The sequence below is a fragment of the Vanessa atalanta genome, chromosome 20, assembly GCF_905147765.1.
Source record: "Vanessa atalanta chromosome 20, ilVanAtal1.2, whole genome shotgun sequence".
NCBI lineage: Eukaryota > Metazoa > Arthropoda > Insecta > Lepidoptera > Nymphalidae > Vanessa > Vanessa atalanta.
Window position 1 is genome coordinate 4096845 of NC_061890.1, and position 21728 is coordinate 4118572.

General features: G+C 31.9%; 4 protein-coding genes across 4 annotated transcripts in view; 1 reads left to right on the forward strand and 3 right to left on the reverse strand.

Moving 5' to 3' along the window:
• Positions 1-19: 19 nt before the first annotated feature.
• Positions 20-1671, reverse strand: LOC125071737 (venom serine carboxypeptidase-like). Its single transcript, XM_047682091.1, has one exon. The coding sequence runs from the start codon at positions 1577-1579 to the stop codon at positions 170-172; it is 1410 nt and encodes a 469-aa protein (XP_047538047.1). The 5' UTR covers positions 1580-1671; the 3' UTR covers positions 20-169.
• Positions 1672-2510: 839 nt separating this feature from the next.
• Positions 2511-4183, forward strand: LOC125072009 (venom serine carboxypeptidase). The gene has a single exon (XM_047682475.1). It carries the CDS (start codon positions 2662-2664, stop codon positions 4066-4068), a length of 1407 nt encoding a protein of 468 aa, XP_047538431.1. The 5' UTR covers positions 2511-2661; the 3' UTR covers positions 4069-4183.
• Positions 4184-4261: 78 nt separating this feature from the next.
• LOC125071996 (ATP-dependent RNA helicase WM6) lies at positions 4262-5930 on the reverse strand. The gene has a single exon (XM_047682449.1). It carries the CDS (start codon positions 5779-5781, stop codon positions 4504-4506), a length of 1278 nt encoding a protein of 425 aa, XP_047538405.1. The 5' UTR covers positions 5782-5930; the 3' UTR covers positions 4262-4503.
• Positions 5931-9149: 3219 nt separating this feature from the next.
• LOC125072024 (nucleoredoxin-like) overlaps positions 9150-21728 on the reverse strand; it is a 46037-nt gene continuing 33458 nt past the window's right edge. Inside the window, exons 4-6 of the mRNA XM_047682495.1 lie at positions 11383-11587; positions 10953-11043; positions 9150-10657 (exon numbers count right to left, since the gene is read on the reverse strand). Of these exons, the coding sequence (XP_047538451.1) occupies positions 10236-10657; positions 10953-11043; positions 11383-11587 (718 nt within the window). The 3' untranslated portion in view covers positions 9150-10235. The remainder of the gene's footprint in view (positions 10658-10952; positions 11044-11382; positions 11588-21728) is intronic.

A 21728-nucleotide genomic window follows, 5' to 3' on the forward strand; every position in this document is an offset into this window, starting at 1 on the left:
ACAATCACTAATAATATCTAAGTATTTTTTTTTCTAGAACTATCTTATAAAACTATTCAAATAACAATATAGGATAATAAATTATCCTATAAAATTATTAAAAGGAAAGGTATATTCAAATTATTTAAATTGCTATAAAAGCTCTATATATCTGTATTAAACAGTATATTTAAAATTTATTCCTTATAAAACGTGTAATGAGGTCTAGGGCCCACTTAGGTTGATCATAAGGTACCATGTGACCAGCATTTCTCACTAACACTTCTGTGATATTACCAGCTCTTTTCATATACCCTGCTATTTCATTATCAACTTTCCAAATAGTTCTGGGTGCTTTTCTGTACTCATCCGAAGAAGAAAAATTCAATTTACGTAGGAAATTTTCAGTTAATGGATATGCCACAATAATATCTAGCTGGCCATTGTAAAACAATACTCGGTAATGAGAAAGCAGTTCTGAAACTAAAGGTGCAACAGATTTTAATATATCAATAGCTAAATGCATTTGAACCTTCTCTCCAGAGTGGAATGGCAGTCCACCAACATGAGCCATACGTCTTATTTCATCTTTATTTAACAAATTAATGTATTTTGCCATATCTGACATATTTGCTGGTACAAGAAAGTTGTAGTAGTTGTTAAAACCAGTATAATTTTTAAAATAAGAAAAATTTGTGAGATCTCCATCCATTAAAGTGTCCATGAGAATACCGGCCTCCATCCAGTTTTCTTTTTGGATGTTTTTTACTATTTCAGCCTGCATTTTATTGAAAAAATTCCTCTGTCCATTATCTATTAAGCCATGTTGATAGAGATAATTTCCATAGTCCATTTGATTAATAGGATCACAATATGCATTACCAAGAGCTAAACCTTTAAGATTAATTTTTGTTTCACTTTTTAAATTTCGGTTATGTATTTCCATGGCCAAAGATGGAATATATTTTCCCGCATAAGATTCACCAGTGATATAAAATTCATTATTGCTCAAACTTGGAAACAACTTGAAAAATTGCTGCAAACAAGAGTACAAGCCCTTTGCAATGCACTGCTCATCTGAGCAATAACCATCTTCATCAGTAAAGCTAAAGCCAGTGCCAACGGGGTTATCAATAAATATTAGATGGTTTTTTAAGGCCCAATGATACTTTCGTGTGGAAAATCCTTCTTTTGTAACTATTATTGGACCATTTTCTGTAAACAATCCAAATAAAGAGCTTCCACCAGGACCCCCTTGTAACCACAAGACAACTGGCGCGTTTTTATTCTTATTAAATGCCGGAAAGTACCAAAAATATAAATTAGAATTATATTCCTTGTCCACTGTAATAAAACCCGAATGGCTAATAAAGCCTATTTTTTCAGTGAATGGTACACGAGACAAATTTTGAGCCAATTCAATATTGCCTTCATCAATAAAAGGGGTTAAAATAAGGGGATCACCAGGATCTCCTTGACTCCTTGTTTTAGCTTGTAACTTTACCCGTGGATAGACATAAGGAAAACTTAAAGAATACACTAGAGGATAACAAATAAATGAGAAGTAAAAGGTTAAACATAAATGATAAAAAAATCTCATTGTGTACTGAGTAGTATAAATACTAATGGCTTAAATAAAAACTTTTGAGTCTTTGCGCATAAAATTTTCGTTATGCATAGAAAATTAAAATATCTGACAGCCAGTGTTGCCGTTTTTGTAATATTGTTAAATTTAGTTTTGGTTGAATAACATTATTTATTTTGTGCTCTCATTCCGTTGTAGCTTTAATTTTTCAATCTTTGTAGATTAAACTCATAAAACTTAATTATCATTATAGTTGACTTTATTGACGTCGACTAATTTCGTTTTAGAGGATTCTGTTTCTTTATCCTACGGGCCGCTGACCAATTAAACGATTCGAACGCTATAGAATATTTAGTTGTTAACTATTATTTATGTCTAAAACATAGTGAGTGTTGTCATGTTAGCTGACGATAGATCAAATATCGAATTTTGTAAAGATGATCGTTTATTCAAATCACCAGGTGTAATATTACTATCTACCTATTGTTGCCAAGACCACCGAACGTGCGCCTAGACAGTAGACAGGCAACTTAACTATAAATAATAATAATTTTTATATGTAATGCCGAAATTTAAAATGTCGATTTATGGCGAATGTTTTTAGTACACCATTGGTCTGGATTTTGGTACTAATTACAATAACGGATATTTTTTGTAAAATATATGATTTCGTTTCATTTTCCATTTAGAAACAACAAAATAATATCCTAAGCTATTTTGAACGTAATTAATGTTAAATTTAAATAGTTAAATAAGTACTTAGTAGTTAGTAGTAACTTTTAATCTTTTCACATGATGTTCTGTTTAAATTTTTAAAAGTATGAAAGATAAATTGGCTTAATAACTGACTTAAACGTAGGTACTTTATGCTATCTATAAGCTCTACAACAGATGATTAAATTATCAATTTATCTGTATATTATAGGTAAATAAAGTTGACTTGACCTTTACTTACGGGGTCAAATGTAAAACGATAACAATGCGCTCACTGCTTTGTTTATCTACGTAGGCATTTTAAAATTATTTATTGATAACGAATTTAACTGTATAGTTAACGCATTCCCAATTTACTTTTATTAGCATTTCAATTGGAAAACATGTCTGTATTACTGGTATGGAGTTTATTTATATTTCAAATATTATCAGTTAACTGCTTTTTTCACCGGTACCCGAAAATAAATCTCGGAGAACGTGACGATGGCGATCCAGGAACTGCTCTCTTCCTCACACCGTTTATCGAGAGTGGGAATATAACGGAAGGTAGGCGTCTAGCTCGAGTTCCGTTTACTGAAAGTCTACGAATCAAAAGTTACTCCGGGTTTTTTACTGTTAACAAACAATATGACTCCAACCAATTCTTTTGGTACTTTCCGGCTATGATTAGCAACAAGAAAGATGCTCCTGTGATCGTATGGTTGCAAGGTGGACCGGGTGCCACATCGCTTTACGGACTATTTACTGAAAATGGGCCTCTCAGAGTTCGTAATAAGAGATTTGAAAGACGCAAGTATAACTGGGCTTTAAGCCATCATATTATTTATATTGATAACCCTGTTGGAACTGGCTTCAGCTTTACTAAAGATCCAAAAGGTTACTGCGTCAATCAAACACAAGTAGGAGAACAATTGTATTCTACCCTTATACAATTCTTCCAATTGTTCCCTGAATTGCAGGCAAATAAATTCTTTATCACCGGAGAATCTTATGCTGGTAAATATGTACCTGCATTGGCTTATACAATTTACAAGAATAACCCTACAGCAAAAATAAAAATCAATCTGAAGGCATTGGCTATTGGTAATGGTCTCAGTGATCCTGAACATCAATTAATTTATAGCAACTATTTGTATCAAATTGGTTTAATTGACTGGAATCAAGCCACTGTTTTTGCTGATGCTGAGAGTAAAGCTGTTGATTTGATCAAAGAGAAAGAGTGGGACAAGGCTTTTGAAGCTTTCGATAGCTTATTGAATGGTGATTTAATAAATGGAAAGAGTACATTTTATAACATGACAGGCTTTGAATTTTATTTTAATTATTTGCATACAAAAGACTACAACAAATTTGAAGACTTTGGTCCCATGCTACAGAGTAGCTTTGTAAGAAAATCTATCCATGTTGGAAATTTGACTTTCAATGATGGGAAAGATGTAGAGCAACACCTTAAACAGGATGTGATGAAATCTGTAGCCCCATGGATAAGTGAATTGTTAGACCATTACTATATTGTTGTTTACAGCGGTCAACTAGACATAATTGTTGCATATCCATTAACTCTAAATTACTTGAGAAATCTAAATTTCACTGGGTCAGATGAATATAAATCTGCTAAGAGATATCAATGGTATGTCGATGGAGAATTGGCAGGATATGTGAAGCAGGGTGGGAAGTTAGTAGAAATTATGGTAAGGAATGCTGGACATATGGTTCCAGGAGATCAGCCAAAGTGGGCTCTAGATATGATCACAAGACTAACCCATGAAAAAACTTTTACTCAAGAATAAATTTTGAATTATGCTCAGAGGGATTTATATGTTTTAATTTTGGGAACATTTTTTCTTATCAATGTTTAATATGTAATAGTTTAATTCATTATTATGTTTAAATAAATAAAATGTGAATAAATATTTCTTTCATTTCATTGTATTATCTTTACAACTACATTAAATTTATGGGATGGGCAAAGAAAACAGTATATTCACAATATCAAATGTCACTTTAATCACATCTTAACTCTAGTAATTAATTTTTTTTGCACAGTTTTACATCTTTACTTTCACTTAGTTACAAACAAAAAATCTACAAGAGGTTGTAGAATAATTCAAATATGAACTTCAAATGGTGACAATTCAAACATCAATTATATCAAACTAAGTGCTTATTTTATGATAACCAATACAAGTTAGTAAAATTAGGAATGAAAAATATTCTTTGTAATTTTATCGTCCTTCAATGTAAGTCGACAGTTCAATTTCCTCGGGTAGCTCTGTTATGTTGACATCAAAACGATCTTGAACTTCGTTAAGTATCTTTGCATCATTTTCATCTGACACCATTGTTATGGCTAATCCTTTGGTACCGAATCTACCAGCTCTGGCAACTCTGTGCAGGTATGTATCAGAATCTTCAGGCATATCATAGTTGAAGACGATGTTGACTCTTTCAATGTCCATTCCTCTTCCAAACAAATTTGTGGCAACTAATATCCTCTTTTGGAAGTCCTTAAATTGCTGGTAACGGGAAAGACGTTCATCTTGTGTCATGTTTCGGTGAATTCCAATAGCAGGAAAATTCTGGTCAGTCAGAAGTTGAGCGAGTGCTATGCATCTTTGAACAGACTTAACAAATATAACCACTTGATTAAATTCTAGTACATCCAAGAGCTCAAACAGCTTTTTGTTTTTCTCATTTTCTTTAAGCTTAACATAATGTTGTTGCAGACCGTGCAATGTTAGTTTTGCTTCATCGTCAACATATACTTCCATAGGATCCTGCATAAACTTCTTACAAACTGGCCTGATTTCCTTACTTAATGTGGCCGAAAACATCATAACTTGTTTTCCGTGAGGAGTGTTGCGGAATATCTCTTGGACGTCACGTCGCATGTCAAGGGATTCCAGCATCTTGTCACACTCATCCAGGATAAAATGCTTCAAGTGTTTCAGATTTAATTTCTTACTGTTAACTAATGCTAAAATTCGACCTGGAGTTCCGACGACGATGTGAGGACATGCTGTTTTTAACACATCTTCATCTTTCTGAATCGGCATCCCTCCGAAGAATACTGACACTCTGACACCGGACATATACTTCGAGAAGCGCTCATATTCTTTGCTGATCTGGAACGCCAATTCTCTTGTGTGGCACATAACGAGTACGTAGACATGATTATCGGAAGGCTCCAGTTGTTGCAGCGTTGCTAATACAAAGACCGCGGTTTTTCCCATACCGGATTTGGCTTGACATAAAATGTCCATACCAAGTACAGCCTGCGGGATGCACTCATGTTGTACCTCCGAAGGATGCTCAAAACCACAATCAACAATGGCTCTCAAAATTTCAGGTTTGAGAAGAAAATCTCTGAAGCCTGAACTGTGAATCGATACATAGGATCCCTTAACCTCTTTTTTTGGCGCCGCTTCGGTCGCTCCATCAGCGATCTGTTGATCCGCCTGCTCTTCATCTTCGTAGTCGAGAAGATCGTCGTTATCTGCCATGTTTTGTAAGTTGGATATATTAAAATCTATTGAAAAATAGTTACAATAGGTTTAAGCACGTGAAATATTTCTTTAAAATTATATTTCACAATAATGGCGTCGGTAGGCTTAAAACCTAAACGACAAAATTACCACAGATAAGAAATGTTGATTGTTGTTTGTTTATGGGCAAGCATGAATAGCACAGATTGTGATTTTTAAATACAGACTTAATATATATAAAGATACAGAATTAATACATGTAGAGTTGCAATATTTTTTTTTATAATTATTATACTTATTTAAAGTTGAAGTCGAAGAAAAATATAAGTTATTATTAAAGGTCTTGCTTATGTTAATTTAAAAATGTTCGTGCACCAATATGTCAAAATATTTTTTTTGTATTCTTTCATTGATTTTATTAATATTATAATAACGTCCATTGAATATAATTTTTTTATTTTTAGCATTAATATAATTATATTTTACATAGACCAAAATGTTCAACTAAACAATTTGTTTAAGTACTGGTAAGCCTTAGAAGTAAAGTTCGATGGAGCGATAAGTTTTCATTATGTGAAATAATCGAACTATTAAAAATTAAAATATACAGCGCTTCTAGAGAATAGTTTTTTGCGACTGTTTTAAACGTTGGAAATTTCGGCGATTATGCTTTTCGTTCAACAGAGTGAAACAAATAACAATATGTCGTCCTCATAGATTTGACAGATTGTAGATAGCTTCGTATTCTTTTCTCTCTTGTAGTCTCATTTCTCAGAAGACGCAATTTTATTTCACGGATGTGAGGTCAGTAGATGCTGAACCCTAAGTTTGTGGGGTTGCAACCCTTGTCCCGTGGCAGCCATCTTAGAAAAAGGGGTGCAAACGCCTTTTTATTATATCTCTGTAACTACTGATCCTACAGACAATTTGTTACAAATTATCACTTTATAATTTATAACAATTTGCTTTGTCTACAATTACGTTTATATTACTTTTCATCGTAAAATGAAAAATAGAGAAGCAAAAAGGTTCAAAAATTTTCTTTTTCGCTTTATAACTACTTTTTTTTAATTTTACAAGAAATGCAACAAATTAACATGGAGGATCTCTTGACAAAGATTTTCCTCAATATTTTTTTTATTTTATAAATATTTGCGGTTTTTATATATTTCTTAAACATACTTTTTCATATTGTTTGCAACATACCTGCACTCTTTATTATTAGTTATTGACTCTCTTTCTTACATAGACGTATAAAAAACGATAACATTTCAATGTACTATTGTAGCATTACAATATCAAATTAGCTAGGTAGGTCACTTGAACTACAAGTAGTTTTGCGTACTTTGAATACTGAATTGTTATTTGAGTCCAGGTTCATAATTTGATTCAGGTTTTCCAATAATAAACGTCGCTCCGTATGCTATGAATGAGTAAGCCACATAAATCTCAGGTGAACGTGGAAGTGAGTCTTCAGTGCAGTCGAACAGAGTAATTGATCGGAGCGTTATATATAAGACCTGCGTTTATTATTTCATATATTGATGATTTTTTGTATCTATTAAAAATAGGCCCCAAAAGTTATTTTCAACAAGGTCAAATATTAAAATGTTTATGGTAGATACTTACATATTTACTTCTTTTATCAGACGTTACTCGCGTGACAACCAGCTCGATATTACAAACTTGATTTAGAATCACAATTTATTGATGTTTTAGTTTGTGATATCGATGAGTCTCAAAGTATTTGTTTTTTATTTTTTAAATATATCTATCATAAAGATAGATTTAATACAAAAATCCTATCTTGAACGTACGTAAACACTCTTTCGCTTCGCTTTTACCACCCACGGGCAAGTTTCAATGCAAGTGTTCAGGTTACATATGCATACGGCCCGTAACTGCAGTCCGTAGTCGCTGTTTAACACGTTCAATGCGGAACGAGGTCTAATGCGCTTCGTATGCATCTTTCTTACGGTGCGGCTAAGGAAATCATAGACCTCTCTAATGATAGACCCTCGCCCGTGCCGCAGGAATGGAAAAAAAAAATGATGCCGCAGCGAACGTGTTAAGGTTTAACTTTCGCTAGCCAGCTCTATCATAAAATATATTGTATATAGAATAAGCCCATGAACTATATTAGTAAACACAGATGTATTGTATTTGTACAAGACCACACACTCCATCTCGTAAATGATTATTTATAAATGTAAATAGGATATGGATAAATTAAGTAATACGTAAATAAGTTATGACAATACTTTATTAAAATGCATCAAATGTATTTTTTATATTAAACAAACTGATCACAGATACAAAAGTAAAAATGTAAAACGTCTACTCATTTGTAAGAAAACTACTAGCTAACCGATGTAGAACTCTAACCTCATACATGATCTATTATAATAATCGATCGTCTTTGCTAAAATCAATTTCATTACAACTTGCTGACAAATTAAATAAAATGTCAGATAAATCAATATAATAACAAATAATAATTACACAATCTAAATATTTTCTATAAATTTATTTAATTTTGAAAGTAATTAGTTTTATTTGCACAACTTGTAATAAAATCGATCGTACTCTCGTAATCACTAATGACTATAAAGTTATAATTATAATACTATGCTTTAGCCACACTTATGTATGGTTGAACTTAGCGTTTCCTTTCAGTCAAAAATGTGGCCGTCGCATTACATAATTATTTTAACTGGAGTACAGGTTATAAATAGTTGTACTAGTTCTAAAAATAATTAAATAATATATGTAATTTGAATACTAACATAACCCGTGTCAATAGAATATTTATAAATTGTGTCGATCTCGTGCAATTATCGCATACTGATCGCATCTCTGTAGCACTCTATTTGCATACCTCTTGCACACTTTTACACAGTTACAAATAAAGTTCCCGATCACGAACATTAACAGATTAATTCAATTAAATATTACAAGTAAACATTACAAATTAGTATAGTTACGGCATTTGGGTAGTTTAATTGATTTATTCGAGAGAATATTAATTTTAAACTATTTTTGTTTTTTTTTTTTATGATAATAATATTACTCTCCGTCATTTATAATTATCTTTTATTGACACGGGTTACAAGCTTTGTATGAAGAATTGACTGACATTTAATGATTTACTATAGAATACTCCCTAAGGCCATTAGGGTCCTATAACTACTGAGTTACTGACTTCCATCAAGTAATCTATTAAATAATTCTATGTCTACGATTTTTTAACACTACATTAAATAGATTAAAAAACTGTATCGGTGAATTTTCTGTAGTTTTTAAGTTAGGTAATATCGGTAATTTTTTGTCAATAAATAGTGTCAAATGGTATGGTATTAATTAAATTACCAAAAGAAAAAAGCTAGTGGTAAAATACAAAATGTCTAAAAAAATTAAATATCTTAAAAATTATAAGAAATTGAGATATTCAATTTATTTTTGCGTAATTTTGATAAAAACGCATTATTGATTAACTGATCGCCCTCAGTACATTAACTTAGACATTCGTGTTTAAATTTCGAATTCAGTCAAACTAGTAATAGATAATAAAGATTTTTGTTGAAAATCGTGTAATTCAAAATAAAAAACATATATTTTTGTTTTCTTTAGATTCAAATGATTGCGATGTATATAAAAATGTTAATATCCAATTAAGACCGTTTGAGTTTGTTTGGGTGGATACAATAAAAATCAGAAATGTCTTAGAAAAGATGTCAATGTTCCAACATTGCTTGTAAGAATTATTGAACAATCTAAATTAGAAAAGGACCTAACTCTCCTGTCCCCCTTTTCCGGAAGTACATATAACACTGAAATTATGTATTTCATCAATAAATAAATCATTACAGTCATATATTTTTTACAATTATTAACTGAAATTTAATGTCATTAATTGAGAATTATATTTTTTACAAAATTGGTTACATTTTGTAAACTATCTCTGCTATTACTAATTTGTAACAAATTGGTAATGCAACTTAATTAAGGTTGTCAAGTTACCTTTTGCCTATTCCAATCACATATCACAGGGCAGGATTTTCTTTAAAGAAACAAATTTGACAGTATATTGTCATGATATAATTGGTCGAGATCTTGTATAATCTATGGCATTTATTGTGGTTTCGTGAAAAAGATGCCATTTTTAACCTCGACGAAGTTGTTATCGGAACTTTGGAAGTAAAATGATAGAGAGGGCTTTTAGCAAATCGCATAGAATACATAAATCTAAGGTTTGTTTTTTGATAGAACAGGCTATAGCGACTCGTGAATTGCTCATGACGTTTACAGGTTCGAATTCAGTTTCAACATGTCTAATAATTGTATTTTTTTCTAGAACATTTATTTTATATACTGCTGTGAATTTTGAATGGAGCAGTGTGGATTAAATGTAAATTTCATTTTAATAAGATTGTTGGTGGTTGTAAATATCAATAAAATGTAAACGAGTTCGTTTAACACTTTTCACTATAAGGCTTTAAAGGCTTAAAATCAGCATTACCACTCAGAAAAGCGTCGACGAAATTCTGCACGGAATCTGTTGTAATTTCATCCCCATTTCTCATTGTGACCATACGCTGTTTTGGGAAATCTATAGCAGTGAGGAGAGGCACCGCGTCATCCAGGCCTATGTGTTCTCTGATCATGTCAGCGCTATCCGTTCCATCAATGCCGATGTAGAACATGACGTGCTTGAATGACTTCTTCTTTCTGGTGGATGATTTGGTGGTGCTGTAGTCGAAGTCCATTGTCTCATCGTCCGATGAGTTTTGATAGGGGCAAAATCCTGGGTACTGGATGCTACATTCCTCGTAGTAGGATTCGGCAGATGGTGTTAGGACCGACTCGGAAAATTCTATTTCAGAATCTTCATCGTCTGGAAGACAAAAAAACATAGTTTATCGCTACTGAAAATTGGAACTATCTTTGAATAAAAATTAATATAGTATGTTATATAGTATATTATAGTATGTAATCAACTTCAGTCGTTTTATTACCAACAAAATAATATATTCATCGTATTTAATTTCATTATAATTAAAGAAAAACAAGAAAGTGAAATATTGGTCATGTAAACGATCCGTGTTTCTGAGTCATTTTGATAGCAAGAATAATTAAATTTGATATTTGGGATCCAAATTCATAGAATATATATAGATATAAAAATATACCTATAAAGAGTACGACTGCGGGATGACGCGCCATCTTTAGCAATGCCTGTTCAGTCAACACGGACACGGGGCGCGGAGCCCACGGGAAGTTCTGTAAATAAGGTCATAATTTATCATACTTCTATATAAAATAATTTTATAATTATCGCTGCCCCATGGCAGTAATGCCAATTCAAAACTTTCGGAGAAAATTTGGATGGAGAGTCAACGGCTTTACGTATTTACCAAGGGAGATACTTGTGTTTTCCACCTTCCGTTTGCTACTGAAAATTTCTTGATAGAAATCAATAGCCCAATTGATTGCACTTAATTAATTGATTGGATTGAACCCAGAACTTCAGGGTTTGATTTTAGTTATCCCTCTAGACCAACAAGGCAGAACAAATGCTGTATGTGTCTTAGTCAGTAAAAAATATAACTTGAAATTTACCAATCCCATAGGATCAGCTGCTAGGTTTTGCCTTCCATTTGATGTAAGCACTTTGCCAGTGCCATCCGTGATAACCAGTGCCGGGATGCCCGCTACACCGAGGGCCGCTGGCAGAGCAAGTCGAGCTTCGCTGGCCGACCATGGTATAGCCAGCGCGTTTCCAGAGGATAGAGAGGCCACAGTACGTGCGTATGACTGCTCGGATCTGATGAATAAAAAGACAAATTTTAAATTTATTATAATATTTTCTATTTAAGTACCATAAATATAATAAAAAATGTTACAAAGTTTTTTTAGAATCTATATTTTAGCATTAATTATATAGGTAGAGCAGAAAAGCCAAATACAAGGCTCTTCAAATTGCGTATCATAAGAATTAACATTATATATACATATATATACATATATATACATATTATATATATATATATTTACAGTAGACATTGTCGTTGTAAGAATATCGCCATATTCTCTCGCCAATGAGCAACTAACTTTGGGAACAAATATGTCATGGCCCTTGTACCTGTAGTTACATAGGCTCATTTGCCCTTCAAACCGGAACACAACAATACGAAGTATTGCTGTTTGGCAGAATATTTGATGAGTAGATGGTACCTACCCAGATTTTTGATCCAGGCTATGTATGAATCGCTACCACCACTCAGATAATGTATATTACATGTTTTTTTCATAGTTTGATTTTAAGAAAAATTGTTTAATAGTAACTAGCTGCCCATGCTGGTAAACTAGCTGCTAATGCCGCCTTCGTAAATCGTAGAGGTAATATCTAAACTCTTCCATTACCTCCTTAAATTGAATTTTCCAAAGATCCTTACATTACATTACAAGTTTTTATTAGCGTTATCTTTTAATTATCGACTGTATGTATTTATGTTTGCGGATTGGAGGTCAATTCGCTTATGCTCGTATTCGTCATGGCAGTATGAGCAAGCGATCCCGTGATGTCTCACCATGACGATGACAATAACGTTGGTTTATAGTGGGTTGTCTCGCACTTGGTGAAGATTTCATATCCTCTGTCTTCGTTGGAAAGGATGCATAAATGATTTATATAGTGAACAGTGGCCGCCTGCGTGGGTTCCGCTTTCTAATTTTATAATACTTCGTTTTAGTGTATTTCGTTTTAATCTAAAATAGATGCCCATCCTTGCATAGAATCAAATGATAGGTCATATTTACACCGACGAGTAATGTTCGTTCCGTGGCGATAATACCAGGGTTATATTATTTTATGACTTTACTTATATCCAAGTAAAATTATTGTAGCGTATAGTTTTTTTTTGAGTACCGATGAAATTGGTATATATCGAAACCTCTCGCGCATTAAGTCGTATGAGAAAATTCGTACTTGTCCAGGAGAGGCATTTTTAACTTTCATTTTTGCATTATAAATATCCTTATAATATTAGGATGTTTATAATTAAAGATTATATTAGTTATAAAATTAAGGTGGAGCAAGCACCCTTTGATCATAACAGGTATATACATTACAGTTCATTTTATAAATTTAGGTTATAATGTATTTTGTAACCATTAGAAGTTACAACTTTGTTCGTTATTTGATAAAAATATAATCTTTTTTTTTAATCATTTGAAGCTGAAACTGGCTTGATCTCTAAACAGATAAAAATATAATTATACCGATACAAAGCCTTTTGTAGTCAGTTTTTTACATGAAGTTAAGTTAAGTGGTTGTTAAAATTAGTCAAATGTTAAGTAAATAAGTAAGCGTCGTAAAAGGAAAACGAAAGTCCGTTTATTCACGGAGTGCGGGCGAAGTTGTTGAAATAGGCTTATAGCGAAAACTTTTTATGATAAGGGTTGTTTTGTTTAAAATATTTTACCCTAAAGACTTGAAATCGTAAAGAGCAATAAAAAAAATTCAAAATAACAATTTTTTGTTCCTATTTCATCAAGTTATTTAATTAAATGTTTTTGTTGTTGGAGGTTAAATTATTCATACATTCATAAAGGACATTTATTATGACGTAACACAAAATGGAATGAATATTTATTATTTGTATTTAGGCGTCAAATCTTTCACTGTGATCGTACAATAGTACGAATTAGCGTCTATTCCAGGAAATAGGCATAGGCAGACTAATCCAATCGAAGAACAACGCCAAAAACGTGCTACTAACAGTTCTTGATTAATATGCCTTTATTTATAATACAGCAATATTCCAATTAAATACTTGTGTCAACTTAAATTTTACTCCCTAAGTTGTGATTTTGTTGACGTTCAGATCGTCATTATTAACATAATTGCATGATGTAAATTATAAATTACGTAAACTCTCTAACGATGTTATCACGTTAATTCAATGTTAAATTTTGTTTATTTGGCTATTGTAATCTTGTGTTTGGAACATACTATAGGTACATACGTTATAAACGCTACTGAATTCAGAACATCTATAATATACATAAATGTATGTACAAGAGTATATGTATAAGGATTGTAGATTTTGTAATTCATAATTCGGCAATAACGAAAAATATTCGAGTCTGTTAGGAGGATTTGTTAATTAAAAAATAATGCTTAAAATTGTCCAATTTACAATTCTCTTTATTTTGGTGCATTTTAGCGGTGTATTAAGGCATTTCCACTTTGATTTTCTTATTTTTGAGGGAACAATGAAAGAGTCGATAAAATGTAGAGGCTTGCCTTAGAACTGTAGAAGTACCTACTATTGGTGGAGGCATTTTAATTTGTATTGCTTGCTTTTAGGATGTTTTATGATTGCCCTGATTGTATGGTAGCCGTAAAGGAGACTAACCTTTTTTTACACCCTTTTGCAATTCACTGCTGGACGAAAGCCTCCTGGATGAAATAAATTTATTTTTTCTAACGTTTTAGTCGAAAAACTAAACCTATAAATATCTTTCCTTACAAGTAATTACCGTTGCAAATCTGTAGTTAATACGGCTATGGTTAAATATCAGCAGCAAAATAACAGCATCGATAAACTAATCCACTTTAATAGTAATCCAATATTCCACATCGCTGTTCCACTGCGAGTTGATGGATATACACGAGGCAGAGTTTCATCCGACACATGTAGATCTTTCACGTCGTTTACCCTCACCGTCGAGCACGTGATGAATTTTAATAAACACAAGTTAAGCATATTAAAAAATATTAAAGCTTGCCTGCATGTTGCTTACATGCTTATCGACGTTGTTGTGCTGAACAATCTTGCTTATATTAAGAGGAAAATGTTCGCATACAATTTCCATTTAAAAATAGTTATACCTATTATTATTGAAAACTTTCTTGAGTCCTTGTATTAAGAGACAATAAAATAAAAACAGAATATCTTTAAGGAAAACTAAAATTTGTTCGCTTTATATTGCTTCAATCGTAGTATACTACTATTTTTTATAATCATTATTAATAATTTGAAAAAAAAAATATGTTAAAAAATTTACTTTCAAAAATTGTCTACAAATAAACGTGGTTTAATTTTATATCGTTACCAAAGAAATGAAAACAGGGAATAGAGCGAACGAAGCCAAGAGTTACTTAATTTATACCATGATGTTATCGCATAGTTTAGCTCTCCCGGGTGCAGGGCGCCGGGCAAATAAGGTCATAAAACCTGGAAGGGTGATAGGCATCCCAGTAATCCGGGTAAGGTTGTATAATAAACGGAGCGTAGGCGGTTTATTGAAACGATAAATCTTTTGAATTCTGCTGTTTGCTTATTTAGATTAGAGCTGTGTTGATTTTGAGGATGTTTGTAATTTAAATTAAGTATGCGTTATTTAATGAACTGTATTATTGCGTTTTTTATTATGTATCTACTCATATAAATTATAACATTAAAATCCTTAGGTAATAAGTATTTGTTTAATGAATTGACCAGTTAAAGAATATTAGAAAACGAACCGTTATTAAAATAAGAAAAAAATACTTTTTAATATCTAAAACTAAGTACAAACACATAATAAGCTTCTACAATTCATTATTATATTCAAGAATATGAGATAAATGTCAATATTCGATGACGGAAATCCCGTAGGGTTATACTTATATGTACTAGATTTGCGCCAGAAAATTATATTATAGCCTTACGACGGTTCCTATATTCGGATATCGATTTATTCATTGCTGAGTAGCGTAATGGTCTGTGGTCAGTTACTAATGAGAATCCTTACTCGTTCTATATAACAAAGAGATCTTATATATAATGTTAATATATAATTTCCTAGAATGTTTTGACAAAATATAAAACATAGCAATAGGCAACAGTAAGTGTACAAACTTAATAGCGTGCAAACAAACACCTAAGAGGTAAATCGAAACAGAATGAAGTTATATATTAAGTTAATTAGGTATAATTATATAATTAATAATATATATATTCAAAGATAAAACAGTTCAGTACAGTTTCTCCTGTTTGTATTTGAATGAAAGATTTTGCAAGTCCAATAAGATTTTCCTCCAGTTTTCTATAATATTTATAATCGAATTTCGACCACAATGCGAACACTAGCCATATCAACTATACCTACTTATTATGTTTGAGAGAACAAGATTGTTATAAAATCCAACAACGTATACTATCTAATATTAGCAGTTAATTAAGACAGGGCTTGTATGCACTTAATTACCTTTGCAATTTTAACTAAGGATTGTTCCAGCGGAAGAAATTCCGTCCCATTGATCCCGCGTTTTATTTAATACGAAAAAGATTCATCGCGACTGGCAATGTTTCTTGAAGTGCATTTAAATTACTATCGACCAGTTTTGTGTAGTTAATTTATTTTAAGACTATTCAGAGTAAGTATTTTATACTAAGATATGTATAAATTGTATTGAGTCTGTATTTATACTGATTGTATCAAATAAGGTTTTCGTTGTCAAAAATTTCATTTCAATATCGTATAATCTAACTGAGCCGGCTCTGTTGGAATTGTTTTCTGTTCGAACTCGACAAAAAATGTAAGAAGAACTCGGACGTCGAAGAGACTATATGATTTTGTGCTATTTATATCAACTAGACTCCAGCTTGGCATATTTTTTGTAATGAAAGGTTCATGATCCTGATTGCAGACGACGGCGTCAACACGCTTTGGACTTTGATGTCTATTAATTGCAACCCGTGTAGGGGGGCTTTATTTGCAAGTTTCAATGGGCATCTTGTAGACTTGGCTTGAGGGGTGACGATTTACGATTTACTGTACTTTTATTACAGGCGTTTGGTAAATTATTATAGTTGGCTTTGTTGAATAAATACAATGACACAAAATTAAGTGTCACTAACTATTTTTACGTATAAAAATGGATGTTATCTGTTTGAGATTAATAGCTTTCGGTACCGTTTGACCGATCGACATGACGATTGCTACAAATGTTCAGGACGGTGCAGGACAAGTTTGCCGGAATCATTTATCAATTTCCTATAACTATAACTTTAACTTAATTATTTATATTATCAATGCAACAACGGTACAAAGGATTTCTCGTGACGCCCTACAACTTATTACCATTAAAAACATAATTGCGAATTATATCTTGACCGTAATTTCGCGTTTTACGTAAAAATAACAAGGAAAATATTTAATTAACAATTAAAATGTTATGTTAGATTTAGTAGGTACATTCGTAGCAAACGTGATATCCGCGATAAATCAGACTACATTCCGTGTAAAATTTCACGTTAAACAGACATAATATGTAGCTCCAATATCAAACTCGCTTCTAATTCCGAGAGAAAGTTTACAAAGCTTCGCGTTCACAGTTCACTGCCAAACGGCAGAGCGGCGCCGCAGACGAGATCCTTTCTCTGCTCCTATGCTTTGTGCATTTCTTTTTTTTCGGCTACAGCCCAACTTTGTGCGAAAAAAGTGAGCCTATGTCGAAATAGGTGATTACTTAACGTATCAAAAGCAACGCCTAGAATACCACGCTTTTTAGAGTATATTGGCAAAACGTGACATGGCTTTGGTTTTTTACGAAATTCTTTTAACTATTCTTACAGAAAAATGCAATTGTAATACAAAAATTCAGATTGTGCTGCTGACAATTAAGTGCGGGCACATACCACATACGTAATAATTATAAATAATATGATATGAGAACGGTACGGATTGTACGTCTGCGGAAAAAATTATAATACATAAAAAATCACTATACATACATATATCATAGCGAACGAAACAATCTTGATGATGAACAAGAAAGAAAGTCCCTACACATGTAGCAATATGATGTCGAACAGATTTATATAATATATTCTATACATAATTCTGTAGTAGAAAAAAGAAACAACTGTATTTTTCTCGCTTATATCCTTCGAGCGAGGTCAATAAAATTTCATAAGCATTTTGAAGAGTAATTTAAAATAGGTATCCAACGTCATATTCCGTGATATAATCCACTTCTAAGTGATTATATAATTATTATTACGATCGTAATTCACTTCAGTCATTCGAACTTGACCGAATAGCAAATTACACACACAAACACAAACTTTCCAATTAAAATGTTAATGTGAGTCTGATTCAAACATATTGAACTTCGAAATCAAAAGGTTCTATAGAGTGTCGCTGTTCAATTAAATATAGTCAACAAAATAGATAGCTACTATATAGCCGTGCTCGATACAGCAGTCGCGTGACGTCAGTAGACAGTCGCGACAGGTACTCGCAGGGGTGCATACCACTATCCAAAGCAAATAACCCATATCAACTCAACCAAGTATAAATATTCCAATGCATTATACAGTTGGATGATATGAACCTTTTATTTCAGAACTTTTTAATATACTTTGGATTGGAAATATGTTGAATTGTCTTTATGGTTTGTGTCTGGTTTAGTTTTGGTTTGATATACATTTACTAATGGTTTGGTTTGTGTTGTGTTCCTGGATTTTACTTGAAACTTTAATGGCAAAGTCGATTGAACATGTCCGATACTTGTTAATCTCAATCACATATCGTCGATTCAAGTGTAAGAAATATCATAATAGATTTTTTTATTTTAAATAAATACCTTGCTATATATTTTACAGAGACAAATATTTAAAGTAAGAAAAAATACTGAGAATAAAAAAAAAGTTTGAAGAAACCGCACTCATTTGTGTATATTGTTTGTATTTACCTCATAAGTGGAAATTAAAAAAAAATAAGATGTATCGGTAACTACGACGCATAACGTCATATGTAGTACGGCTATACTATATTTCACTGGAAAATTACAAATGTAAATGAAATTGAAAGAAACAAAAGTAAATGTAAGCATACGGACTTTATGCTTCGGAGGTTTCGATTTAATGTTCAATCAACATGCAATAGAACGTTACGTTCTATAATCTCCTCCACTACTGAAGGTTATAGAAAATTCATTTTCTAATCTATTGTAATCATCACGTTCCATTTGAGAAAAAGATATTTATTTCTATAGACAAATATCATACTTGAACACGAAAACCGCAATTAATTAATAAACATATCAATTGTCTATGTACGCCAACACGCCCACAGTACCTAATATGTGAGTATATACTATATCAGATGCCTTTATAATAATAAAAATATTAAAAGAGTAATAAAATATAAAATCTAGACATAAGCATGAAAAAATTGCAGTCATGTGTTTGTGTCTTCACCATGTAAGTGGCAATTAGTTTAAACAATGTAGAATATGAACTCGAGTGAAATGCTGTTGACTGTTTCAGGTAAGACTTTAGATGTTTTACGCTCCACTGAGCTTGAAGCTGAAACAATGGACATAGACGTATTGTTTGTTTTCGGTACAGGAAAAACTGTTCTGGTTGGCTTCCCTTATCTGCTATTTAGCGGCGAATGCTTAGTCTATGAATGGTTTGTTTTGCATTTTAATAAGGTATTTTCTCTTGCAATAATTTTGGAATTAGTCTCTGTGGATGTAGCTGTTTATTAGTATCATTCGTATTATATTCATTTTATACTAGTTTTTAATGTGGAGGTCAGATTTTGAAATATTTTTGAAAATATACTTGCCCCAAAAATAACAAGAATAGGAAGAAATTACCGAATTTGTTTTGTCACGCCAGATACACAACATTGGTTATAGGAGTACGTACGATGGAGATACCGACTATAAAGAGTCGGAAATGAAAAAAATACACTTCGAAACCATTTCCATCGTTAACGAAAATATTGGTCACAGGCAGAAGGACAAACAAACTTCTAAACTTTATGTAAACTCGTATAGCTGTGGTATATCGATTTTTCCGACCGTCTGCTCAATTCCGAATGAAAAGCAAGCTGTTACAATATTTCTTAACGACGTCCTCGGCATTACAATGAATTTTTCAAATTTATCTCCCCTCATTTAAATCGTTTGCAAAATTTTAACTGTTTAAATAATTTAAGCTTTTAAAATGAATATTAAACGGTTTTATCTATAAACTTTGTTTAAGGGAAGATTAGTTAAACAAATGTGTTTTACTAAAAACATTTACAAGTAGATCTGATTTTTTAAATATAATTCTGAGTTACAGAAACGTAAAAGCACCTCGGGCGCCTTAGTTCTAGGTTCAATTTCATCTGCTTCGCATTTTTTTTTAATTTAATAGTAAGGTAATAGTAAAATTAAATATAATTTTGGAGTGAGAAAGTGTTTTATTAAAATGTATTTGATATTTGCATCAGTATATTATAAAATAAAACATATTGACTCTATAATAACACATTAAACGAAACTCATGTTCTTAAAAATGTATAGTTACATGTAATGTTACAAACAAAGAATATCTAGAAATGACTTTAATTCGTGGGGAGTGTAACTAAATTACAAGCTTAAGGACGTGGGGTAAACTATGGAGTGTTGCTGCTACGGCGATATTTTCCGCCATCGCGCCGCGCACTTTTCGCTATCACTCAAACGGAAATACAATTAAACCCTTTCGATTTTTTAAGCCTAATAGAAGTAAGTTCTCATTTAATTTAATTAAGAAAGTAAAATACCATTTTTTTAATGTTAACTTATATGATATAAATATATATCTAAATTTATTTTTGATTTTTCTAGATAATATTGATAAAATTATTAAATAAATTAAATTTCTTTTTTTTTTTTGTTTTGCTTGCTCTTCTCGCACGCTTTCGTCTCTTTTCTCATGTGGTTTTTTTTTCTCATGCGTTCCATCATCGCTTTTTGACTAAAAATGTCTTTTCCGAAGACATATCATGGTATCTCTACAAGATCTTAAATCACGATTAATGTATTAAAACAAAAATATAAACCAAGATTTTGCAACAAACACATCACATACAAACATAGTATTTAATCTATATACGTTCTGACACTGTTAACTATCATAATATTGGATATCAATTGGATTATAGTATAGTTCACTCACAGAACGAGCTCTCCACGTTCAATTATAATATTAATATTAATTATATAATATTTTTTTTTATTTTATTGCTATCTGTTTTCTTATGTCACCTCACGCACACTAAGACATCTTGTAAGTACGAGCGTACTCATATGCAATAATGCATTAATTGAACGTGGAGGGGCGCTCATTCGTGAGTGAACATATCTTTAATAAACAAAACTTATGTACAATATGAAGATATGTTGAACAAAAAAACTCGTTTACTTTATTGTAATCTTACACTTTGAACAGTCAGCCTTCGTCGTCTATAAAGGTATATCGAAAGTCGCAAGGACACTCCTGACCCCTGGGGCTGTTGTCGTCTTTGAATACAACCCAATACATTCATACTAATACAAGCTGTATACAGCTTACATTAGCATGCTTAATTGAAAGGGGAAATAAGAATCTTAACCATTATTAAAACGCTCTATTATTTAAATATAATATACATATATAAACCTAATATGTACTCGTAAAATCCTGCTATAACGATGTCCTTAACTTTTGAAAATCGAATATAATTCTCTTATATCATATGACATTTATACACAAGCTGCCTCCAATTACGGATTCATAGATTCTTGTCATTAGGATAAAATTTTCAGCCTCTTGACATTTCTCTCATTCTCCAGTATAAAAAGACTGTTATTATATATTTATGCAGAATAATTATATCGGGAATTATACCTGTTTCTTTTTATTTTTACGTTCGTCGTGAATAGATTGTTGTGTTATTATGTTACCTATATATAATTTGAAGGACAATAACTATATAGCTCGTGAAAGTTAAATTCAGCGACTTTGTTGAAATGTTAAGTAATATTTACGCAGTCCACTCAAAATTAAGAAACAATTCATAATCTTTGTTGTAAACTCGGCTTAAAAAAGATATATATTCTAAAACTGAAATTGTATATCTCCTCCGTTATCTTTCAGACCGTAAAACTG

Bases quoted from the DNA above. Each gene is read 5' to 3' on its own strand.
- LOC125071737 (XM_047682091.1), bottom strand. From the start codon at position 1,579: ATGAGATTTTTTTATCATTTATGTTTAACCTTTTACTTCTCATTTATT.
- LOC125072009 (XM_047682475.1), top strand. From the start codon at position 2,662: ATGTCTGTATTACTGGTATGGAGTTTATTTATATTTCAAATATTATCA.
- LOC125071996 (XM_047682449.1), bottom strand. From the start codon at position 5,781: ATGGCAGATAACGACGATCTTCTCGACTACGAAGATGAAGAGCAGGCG.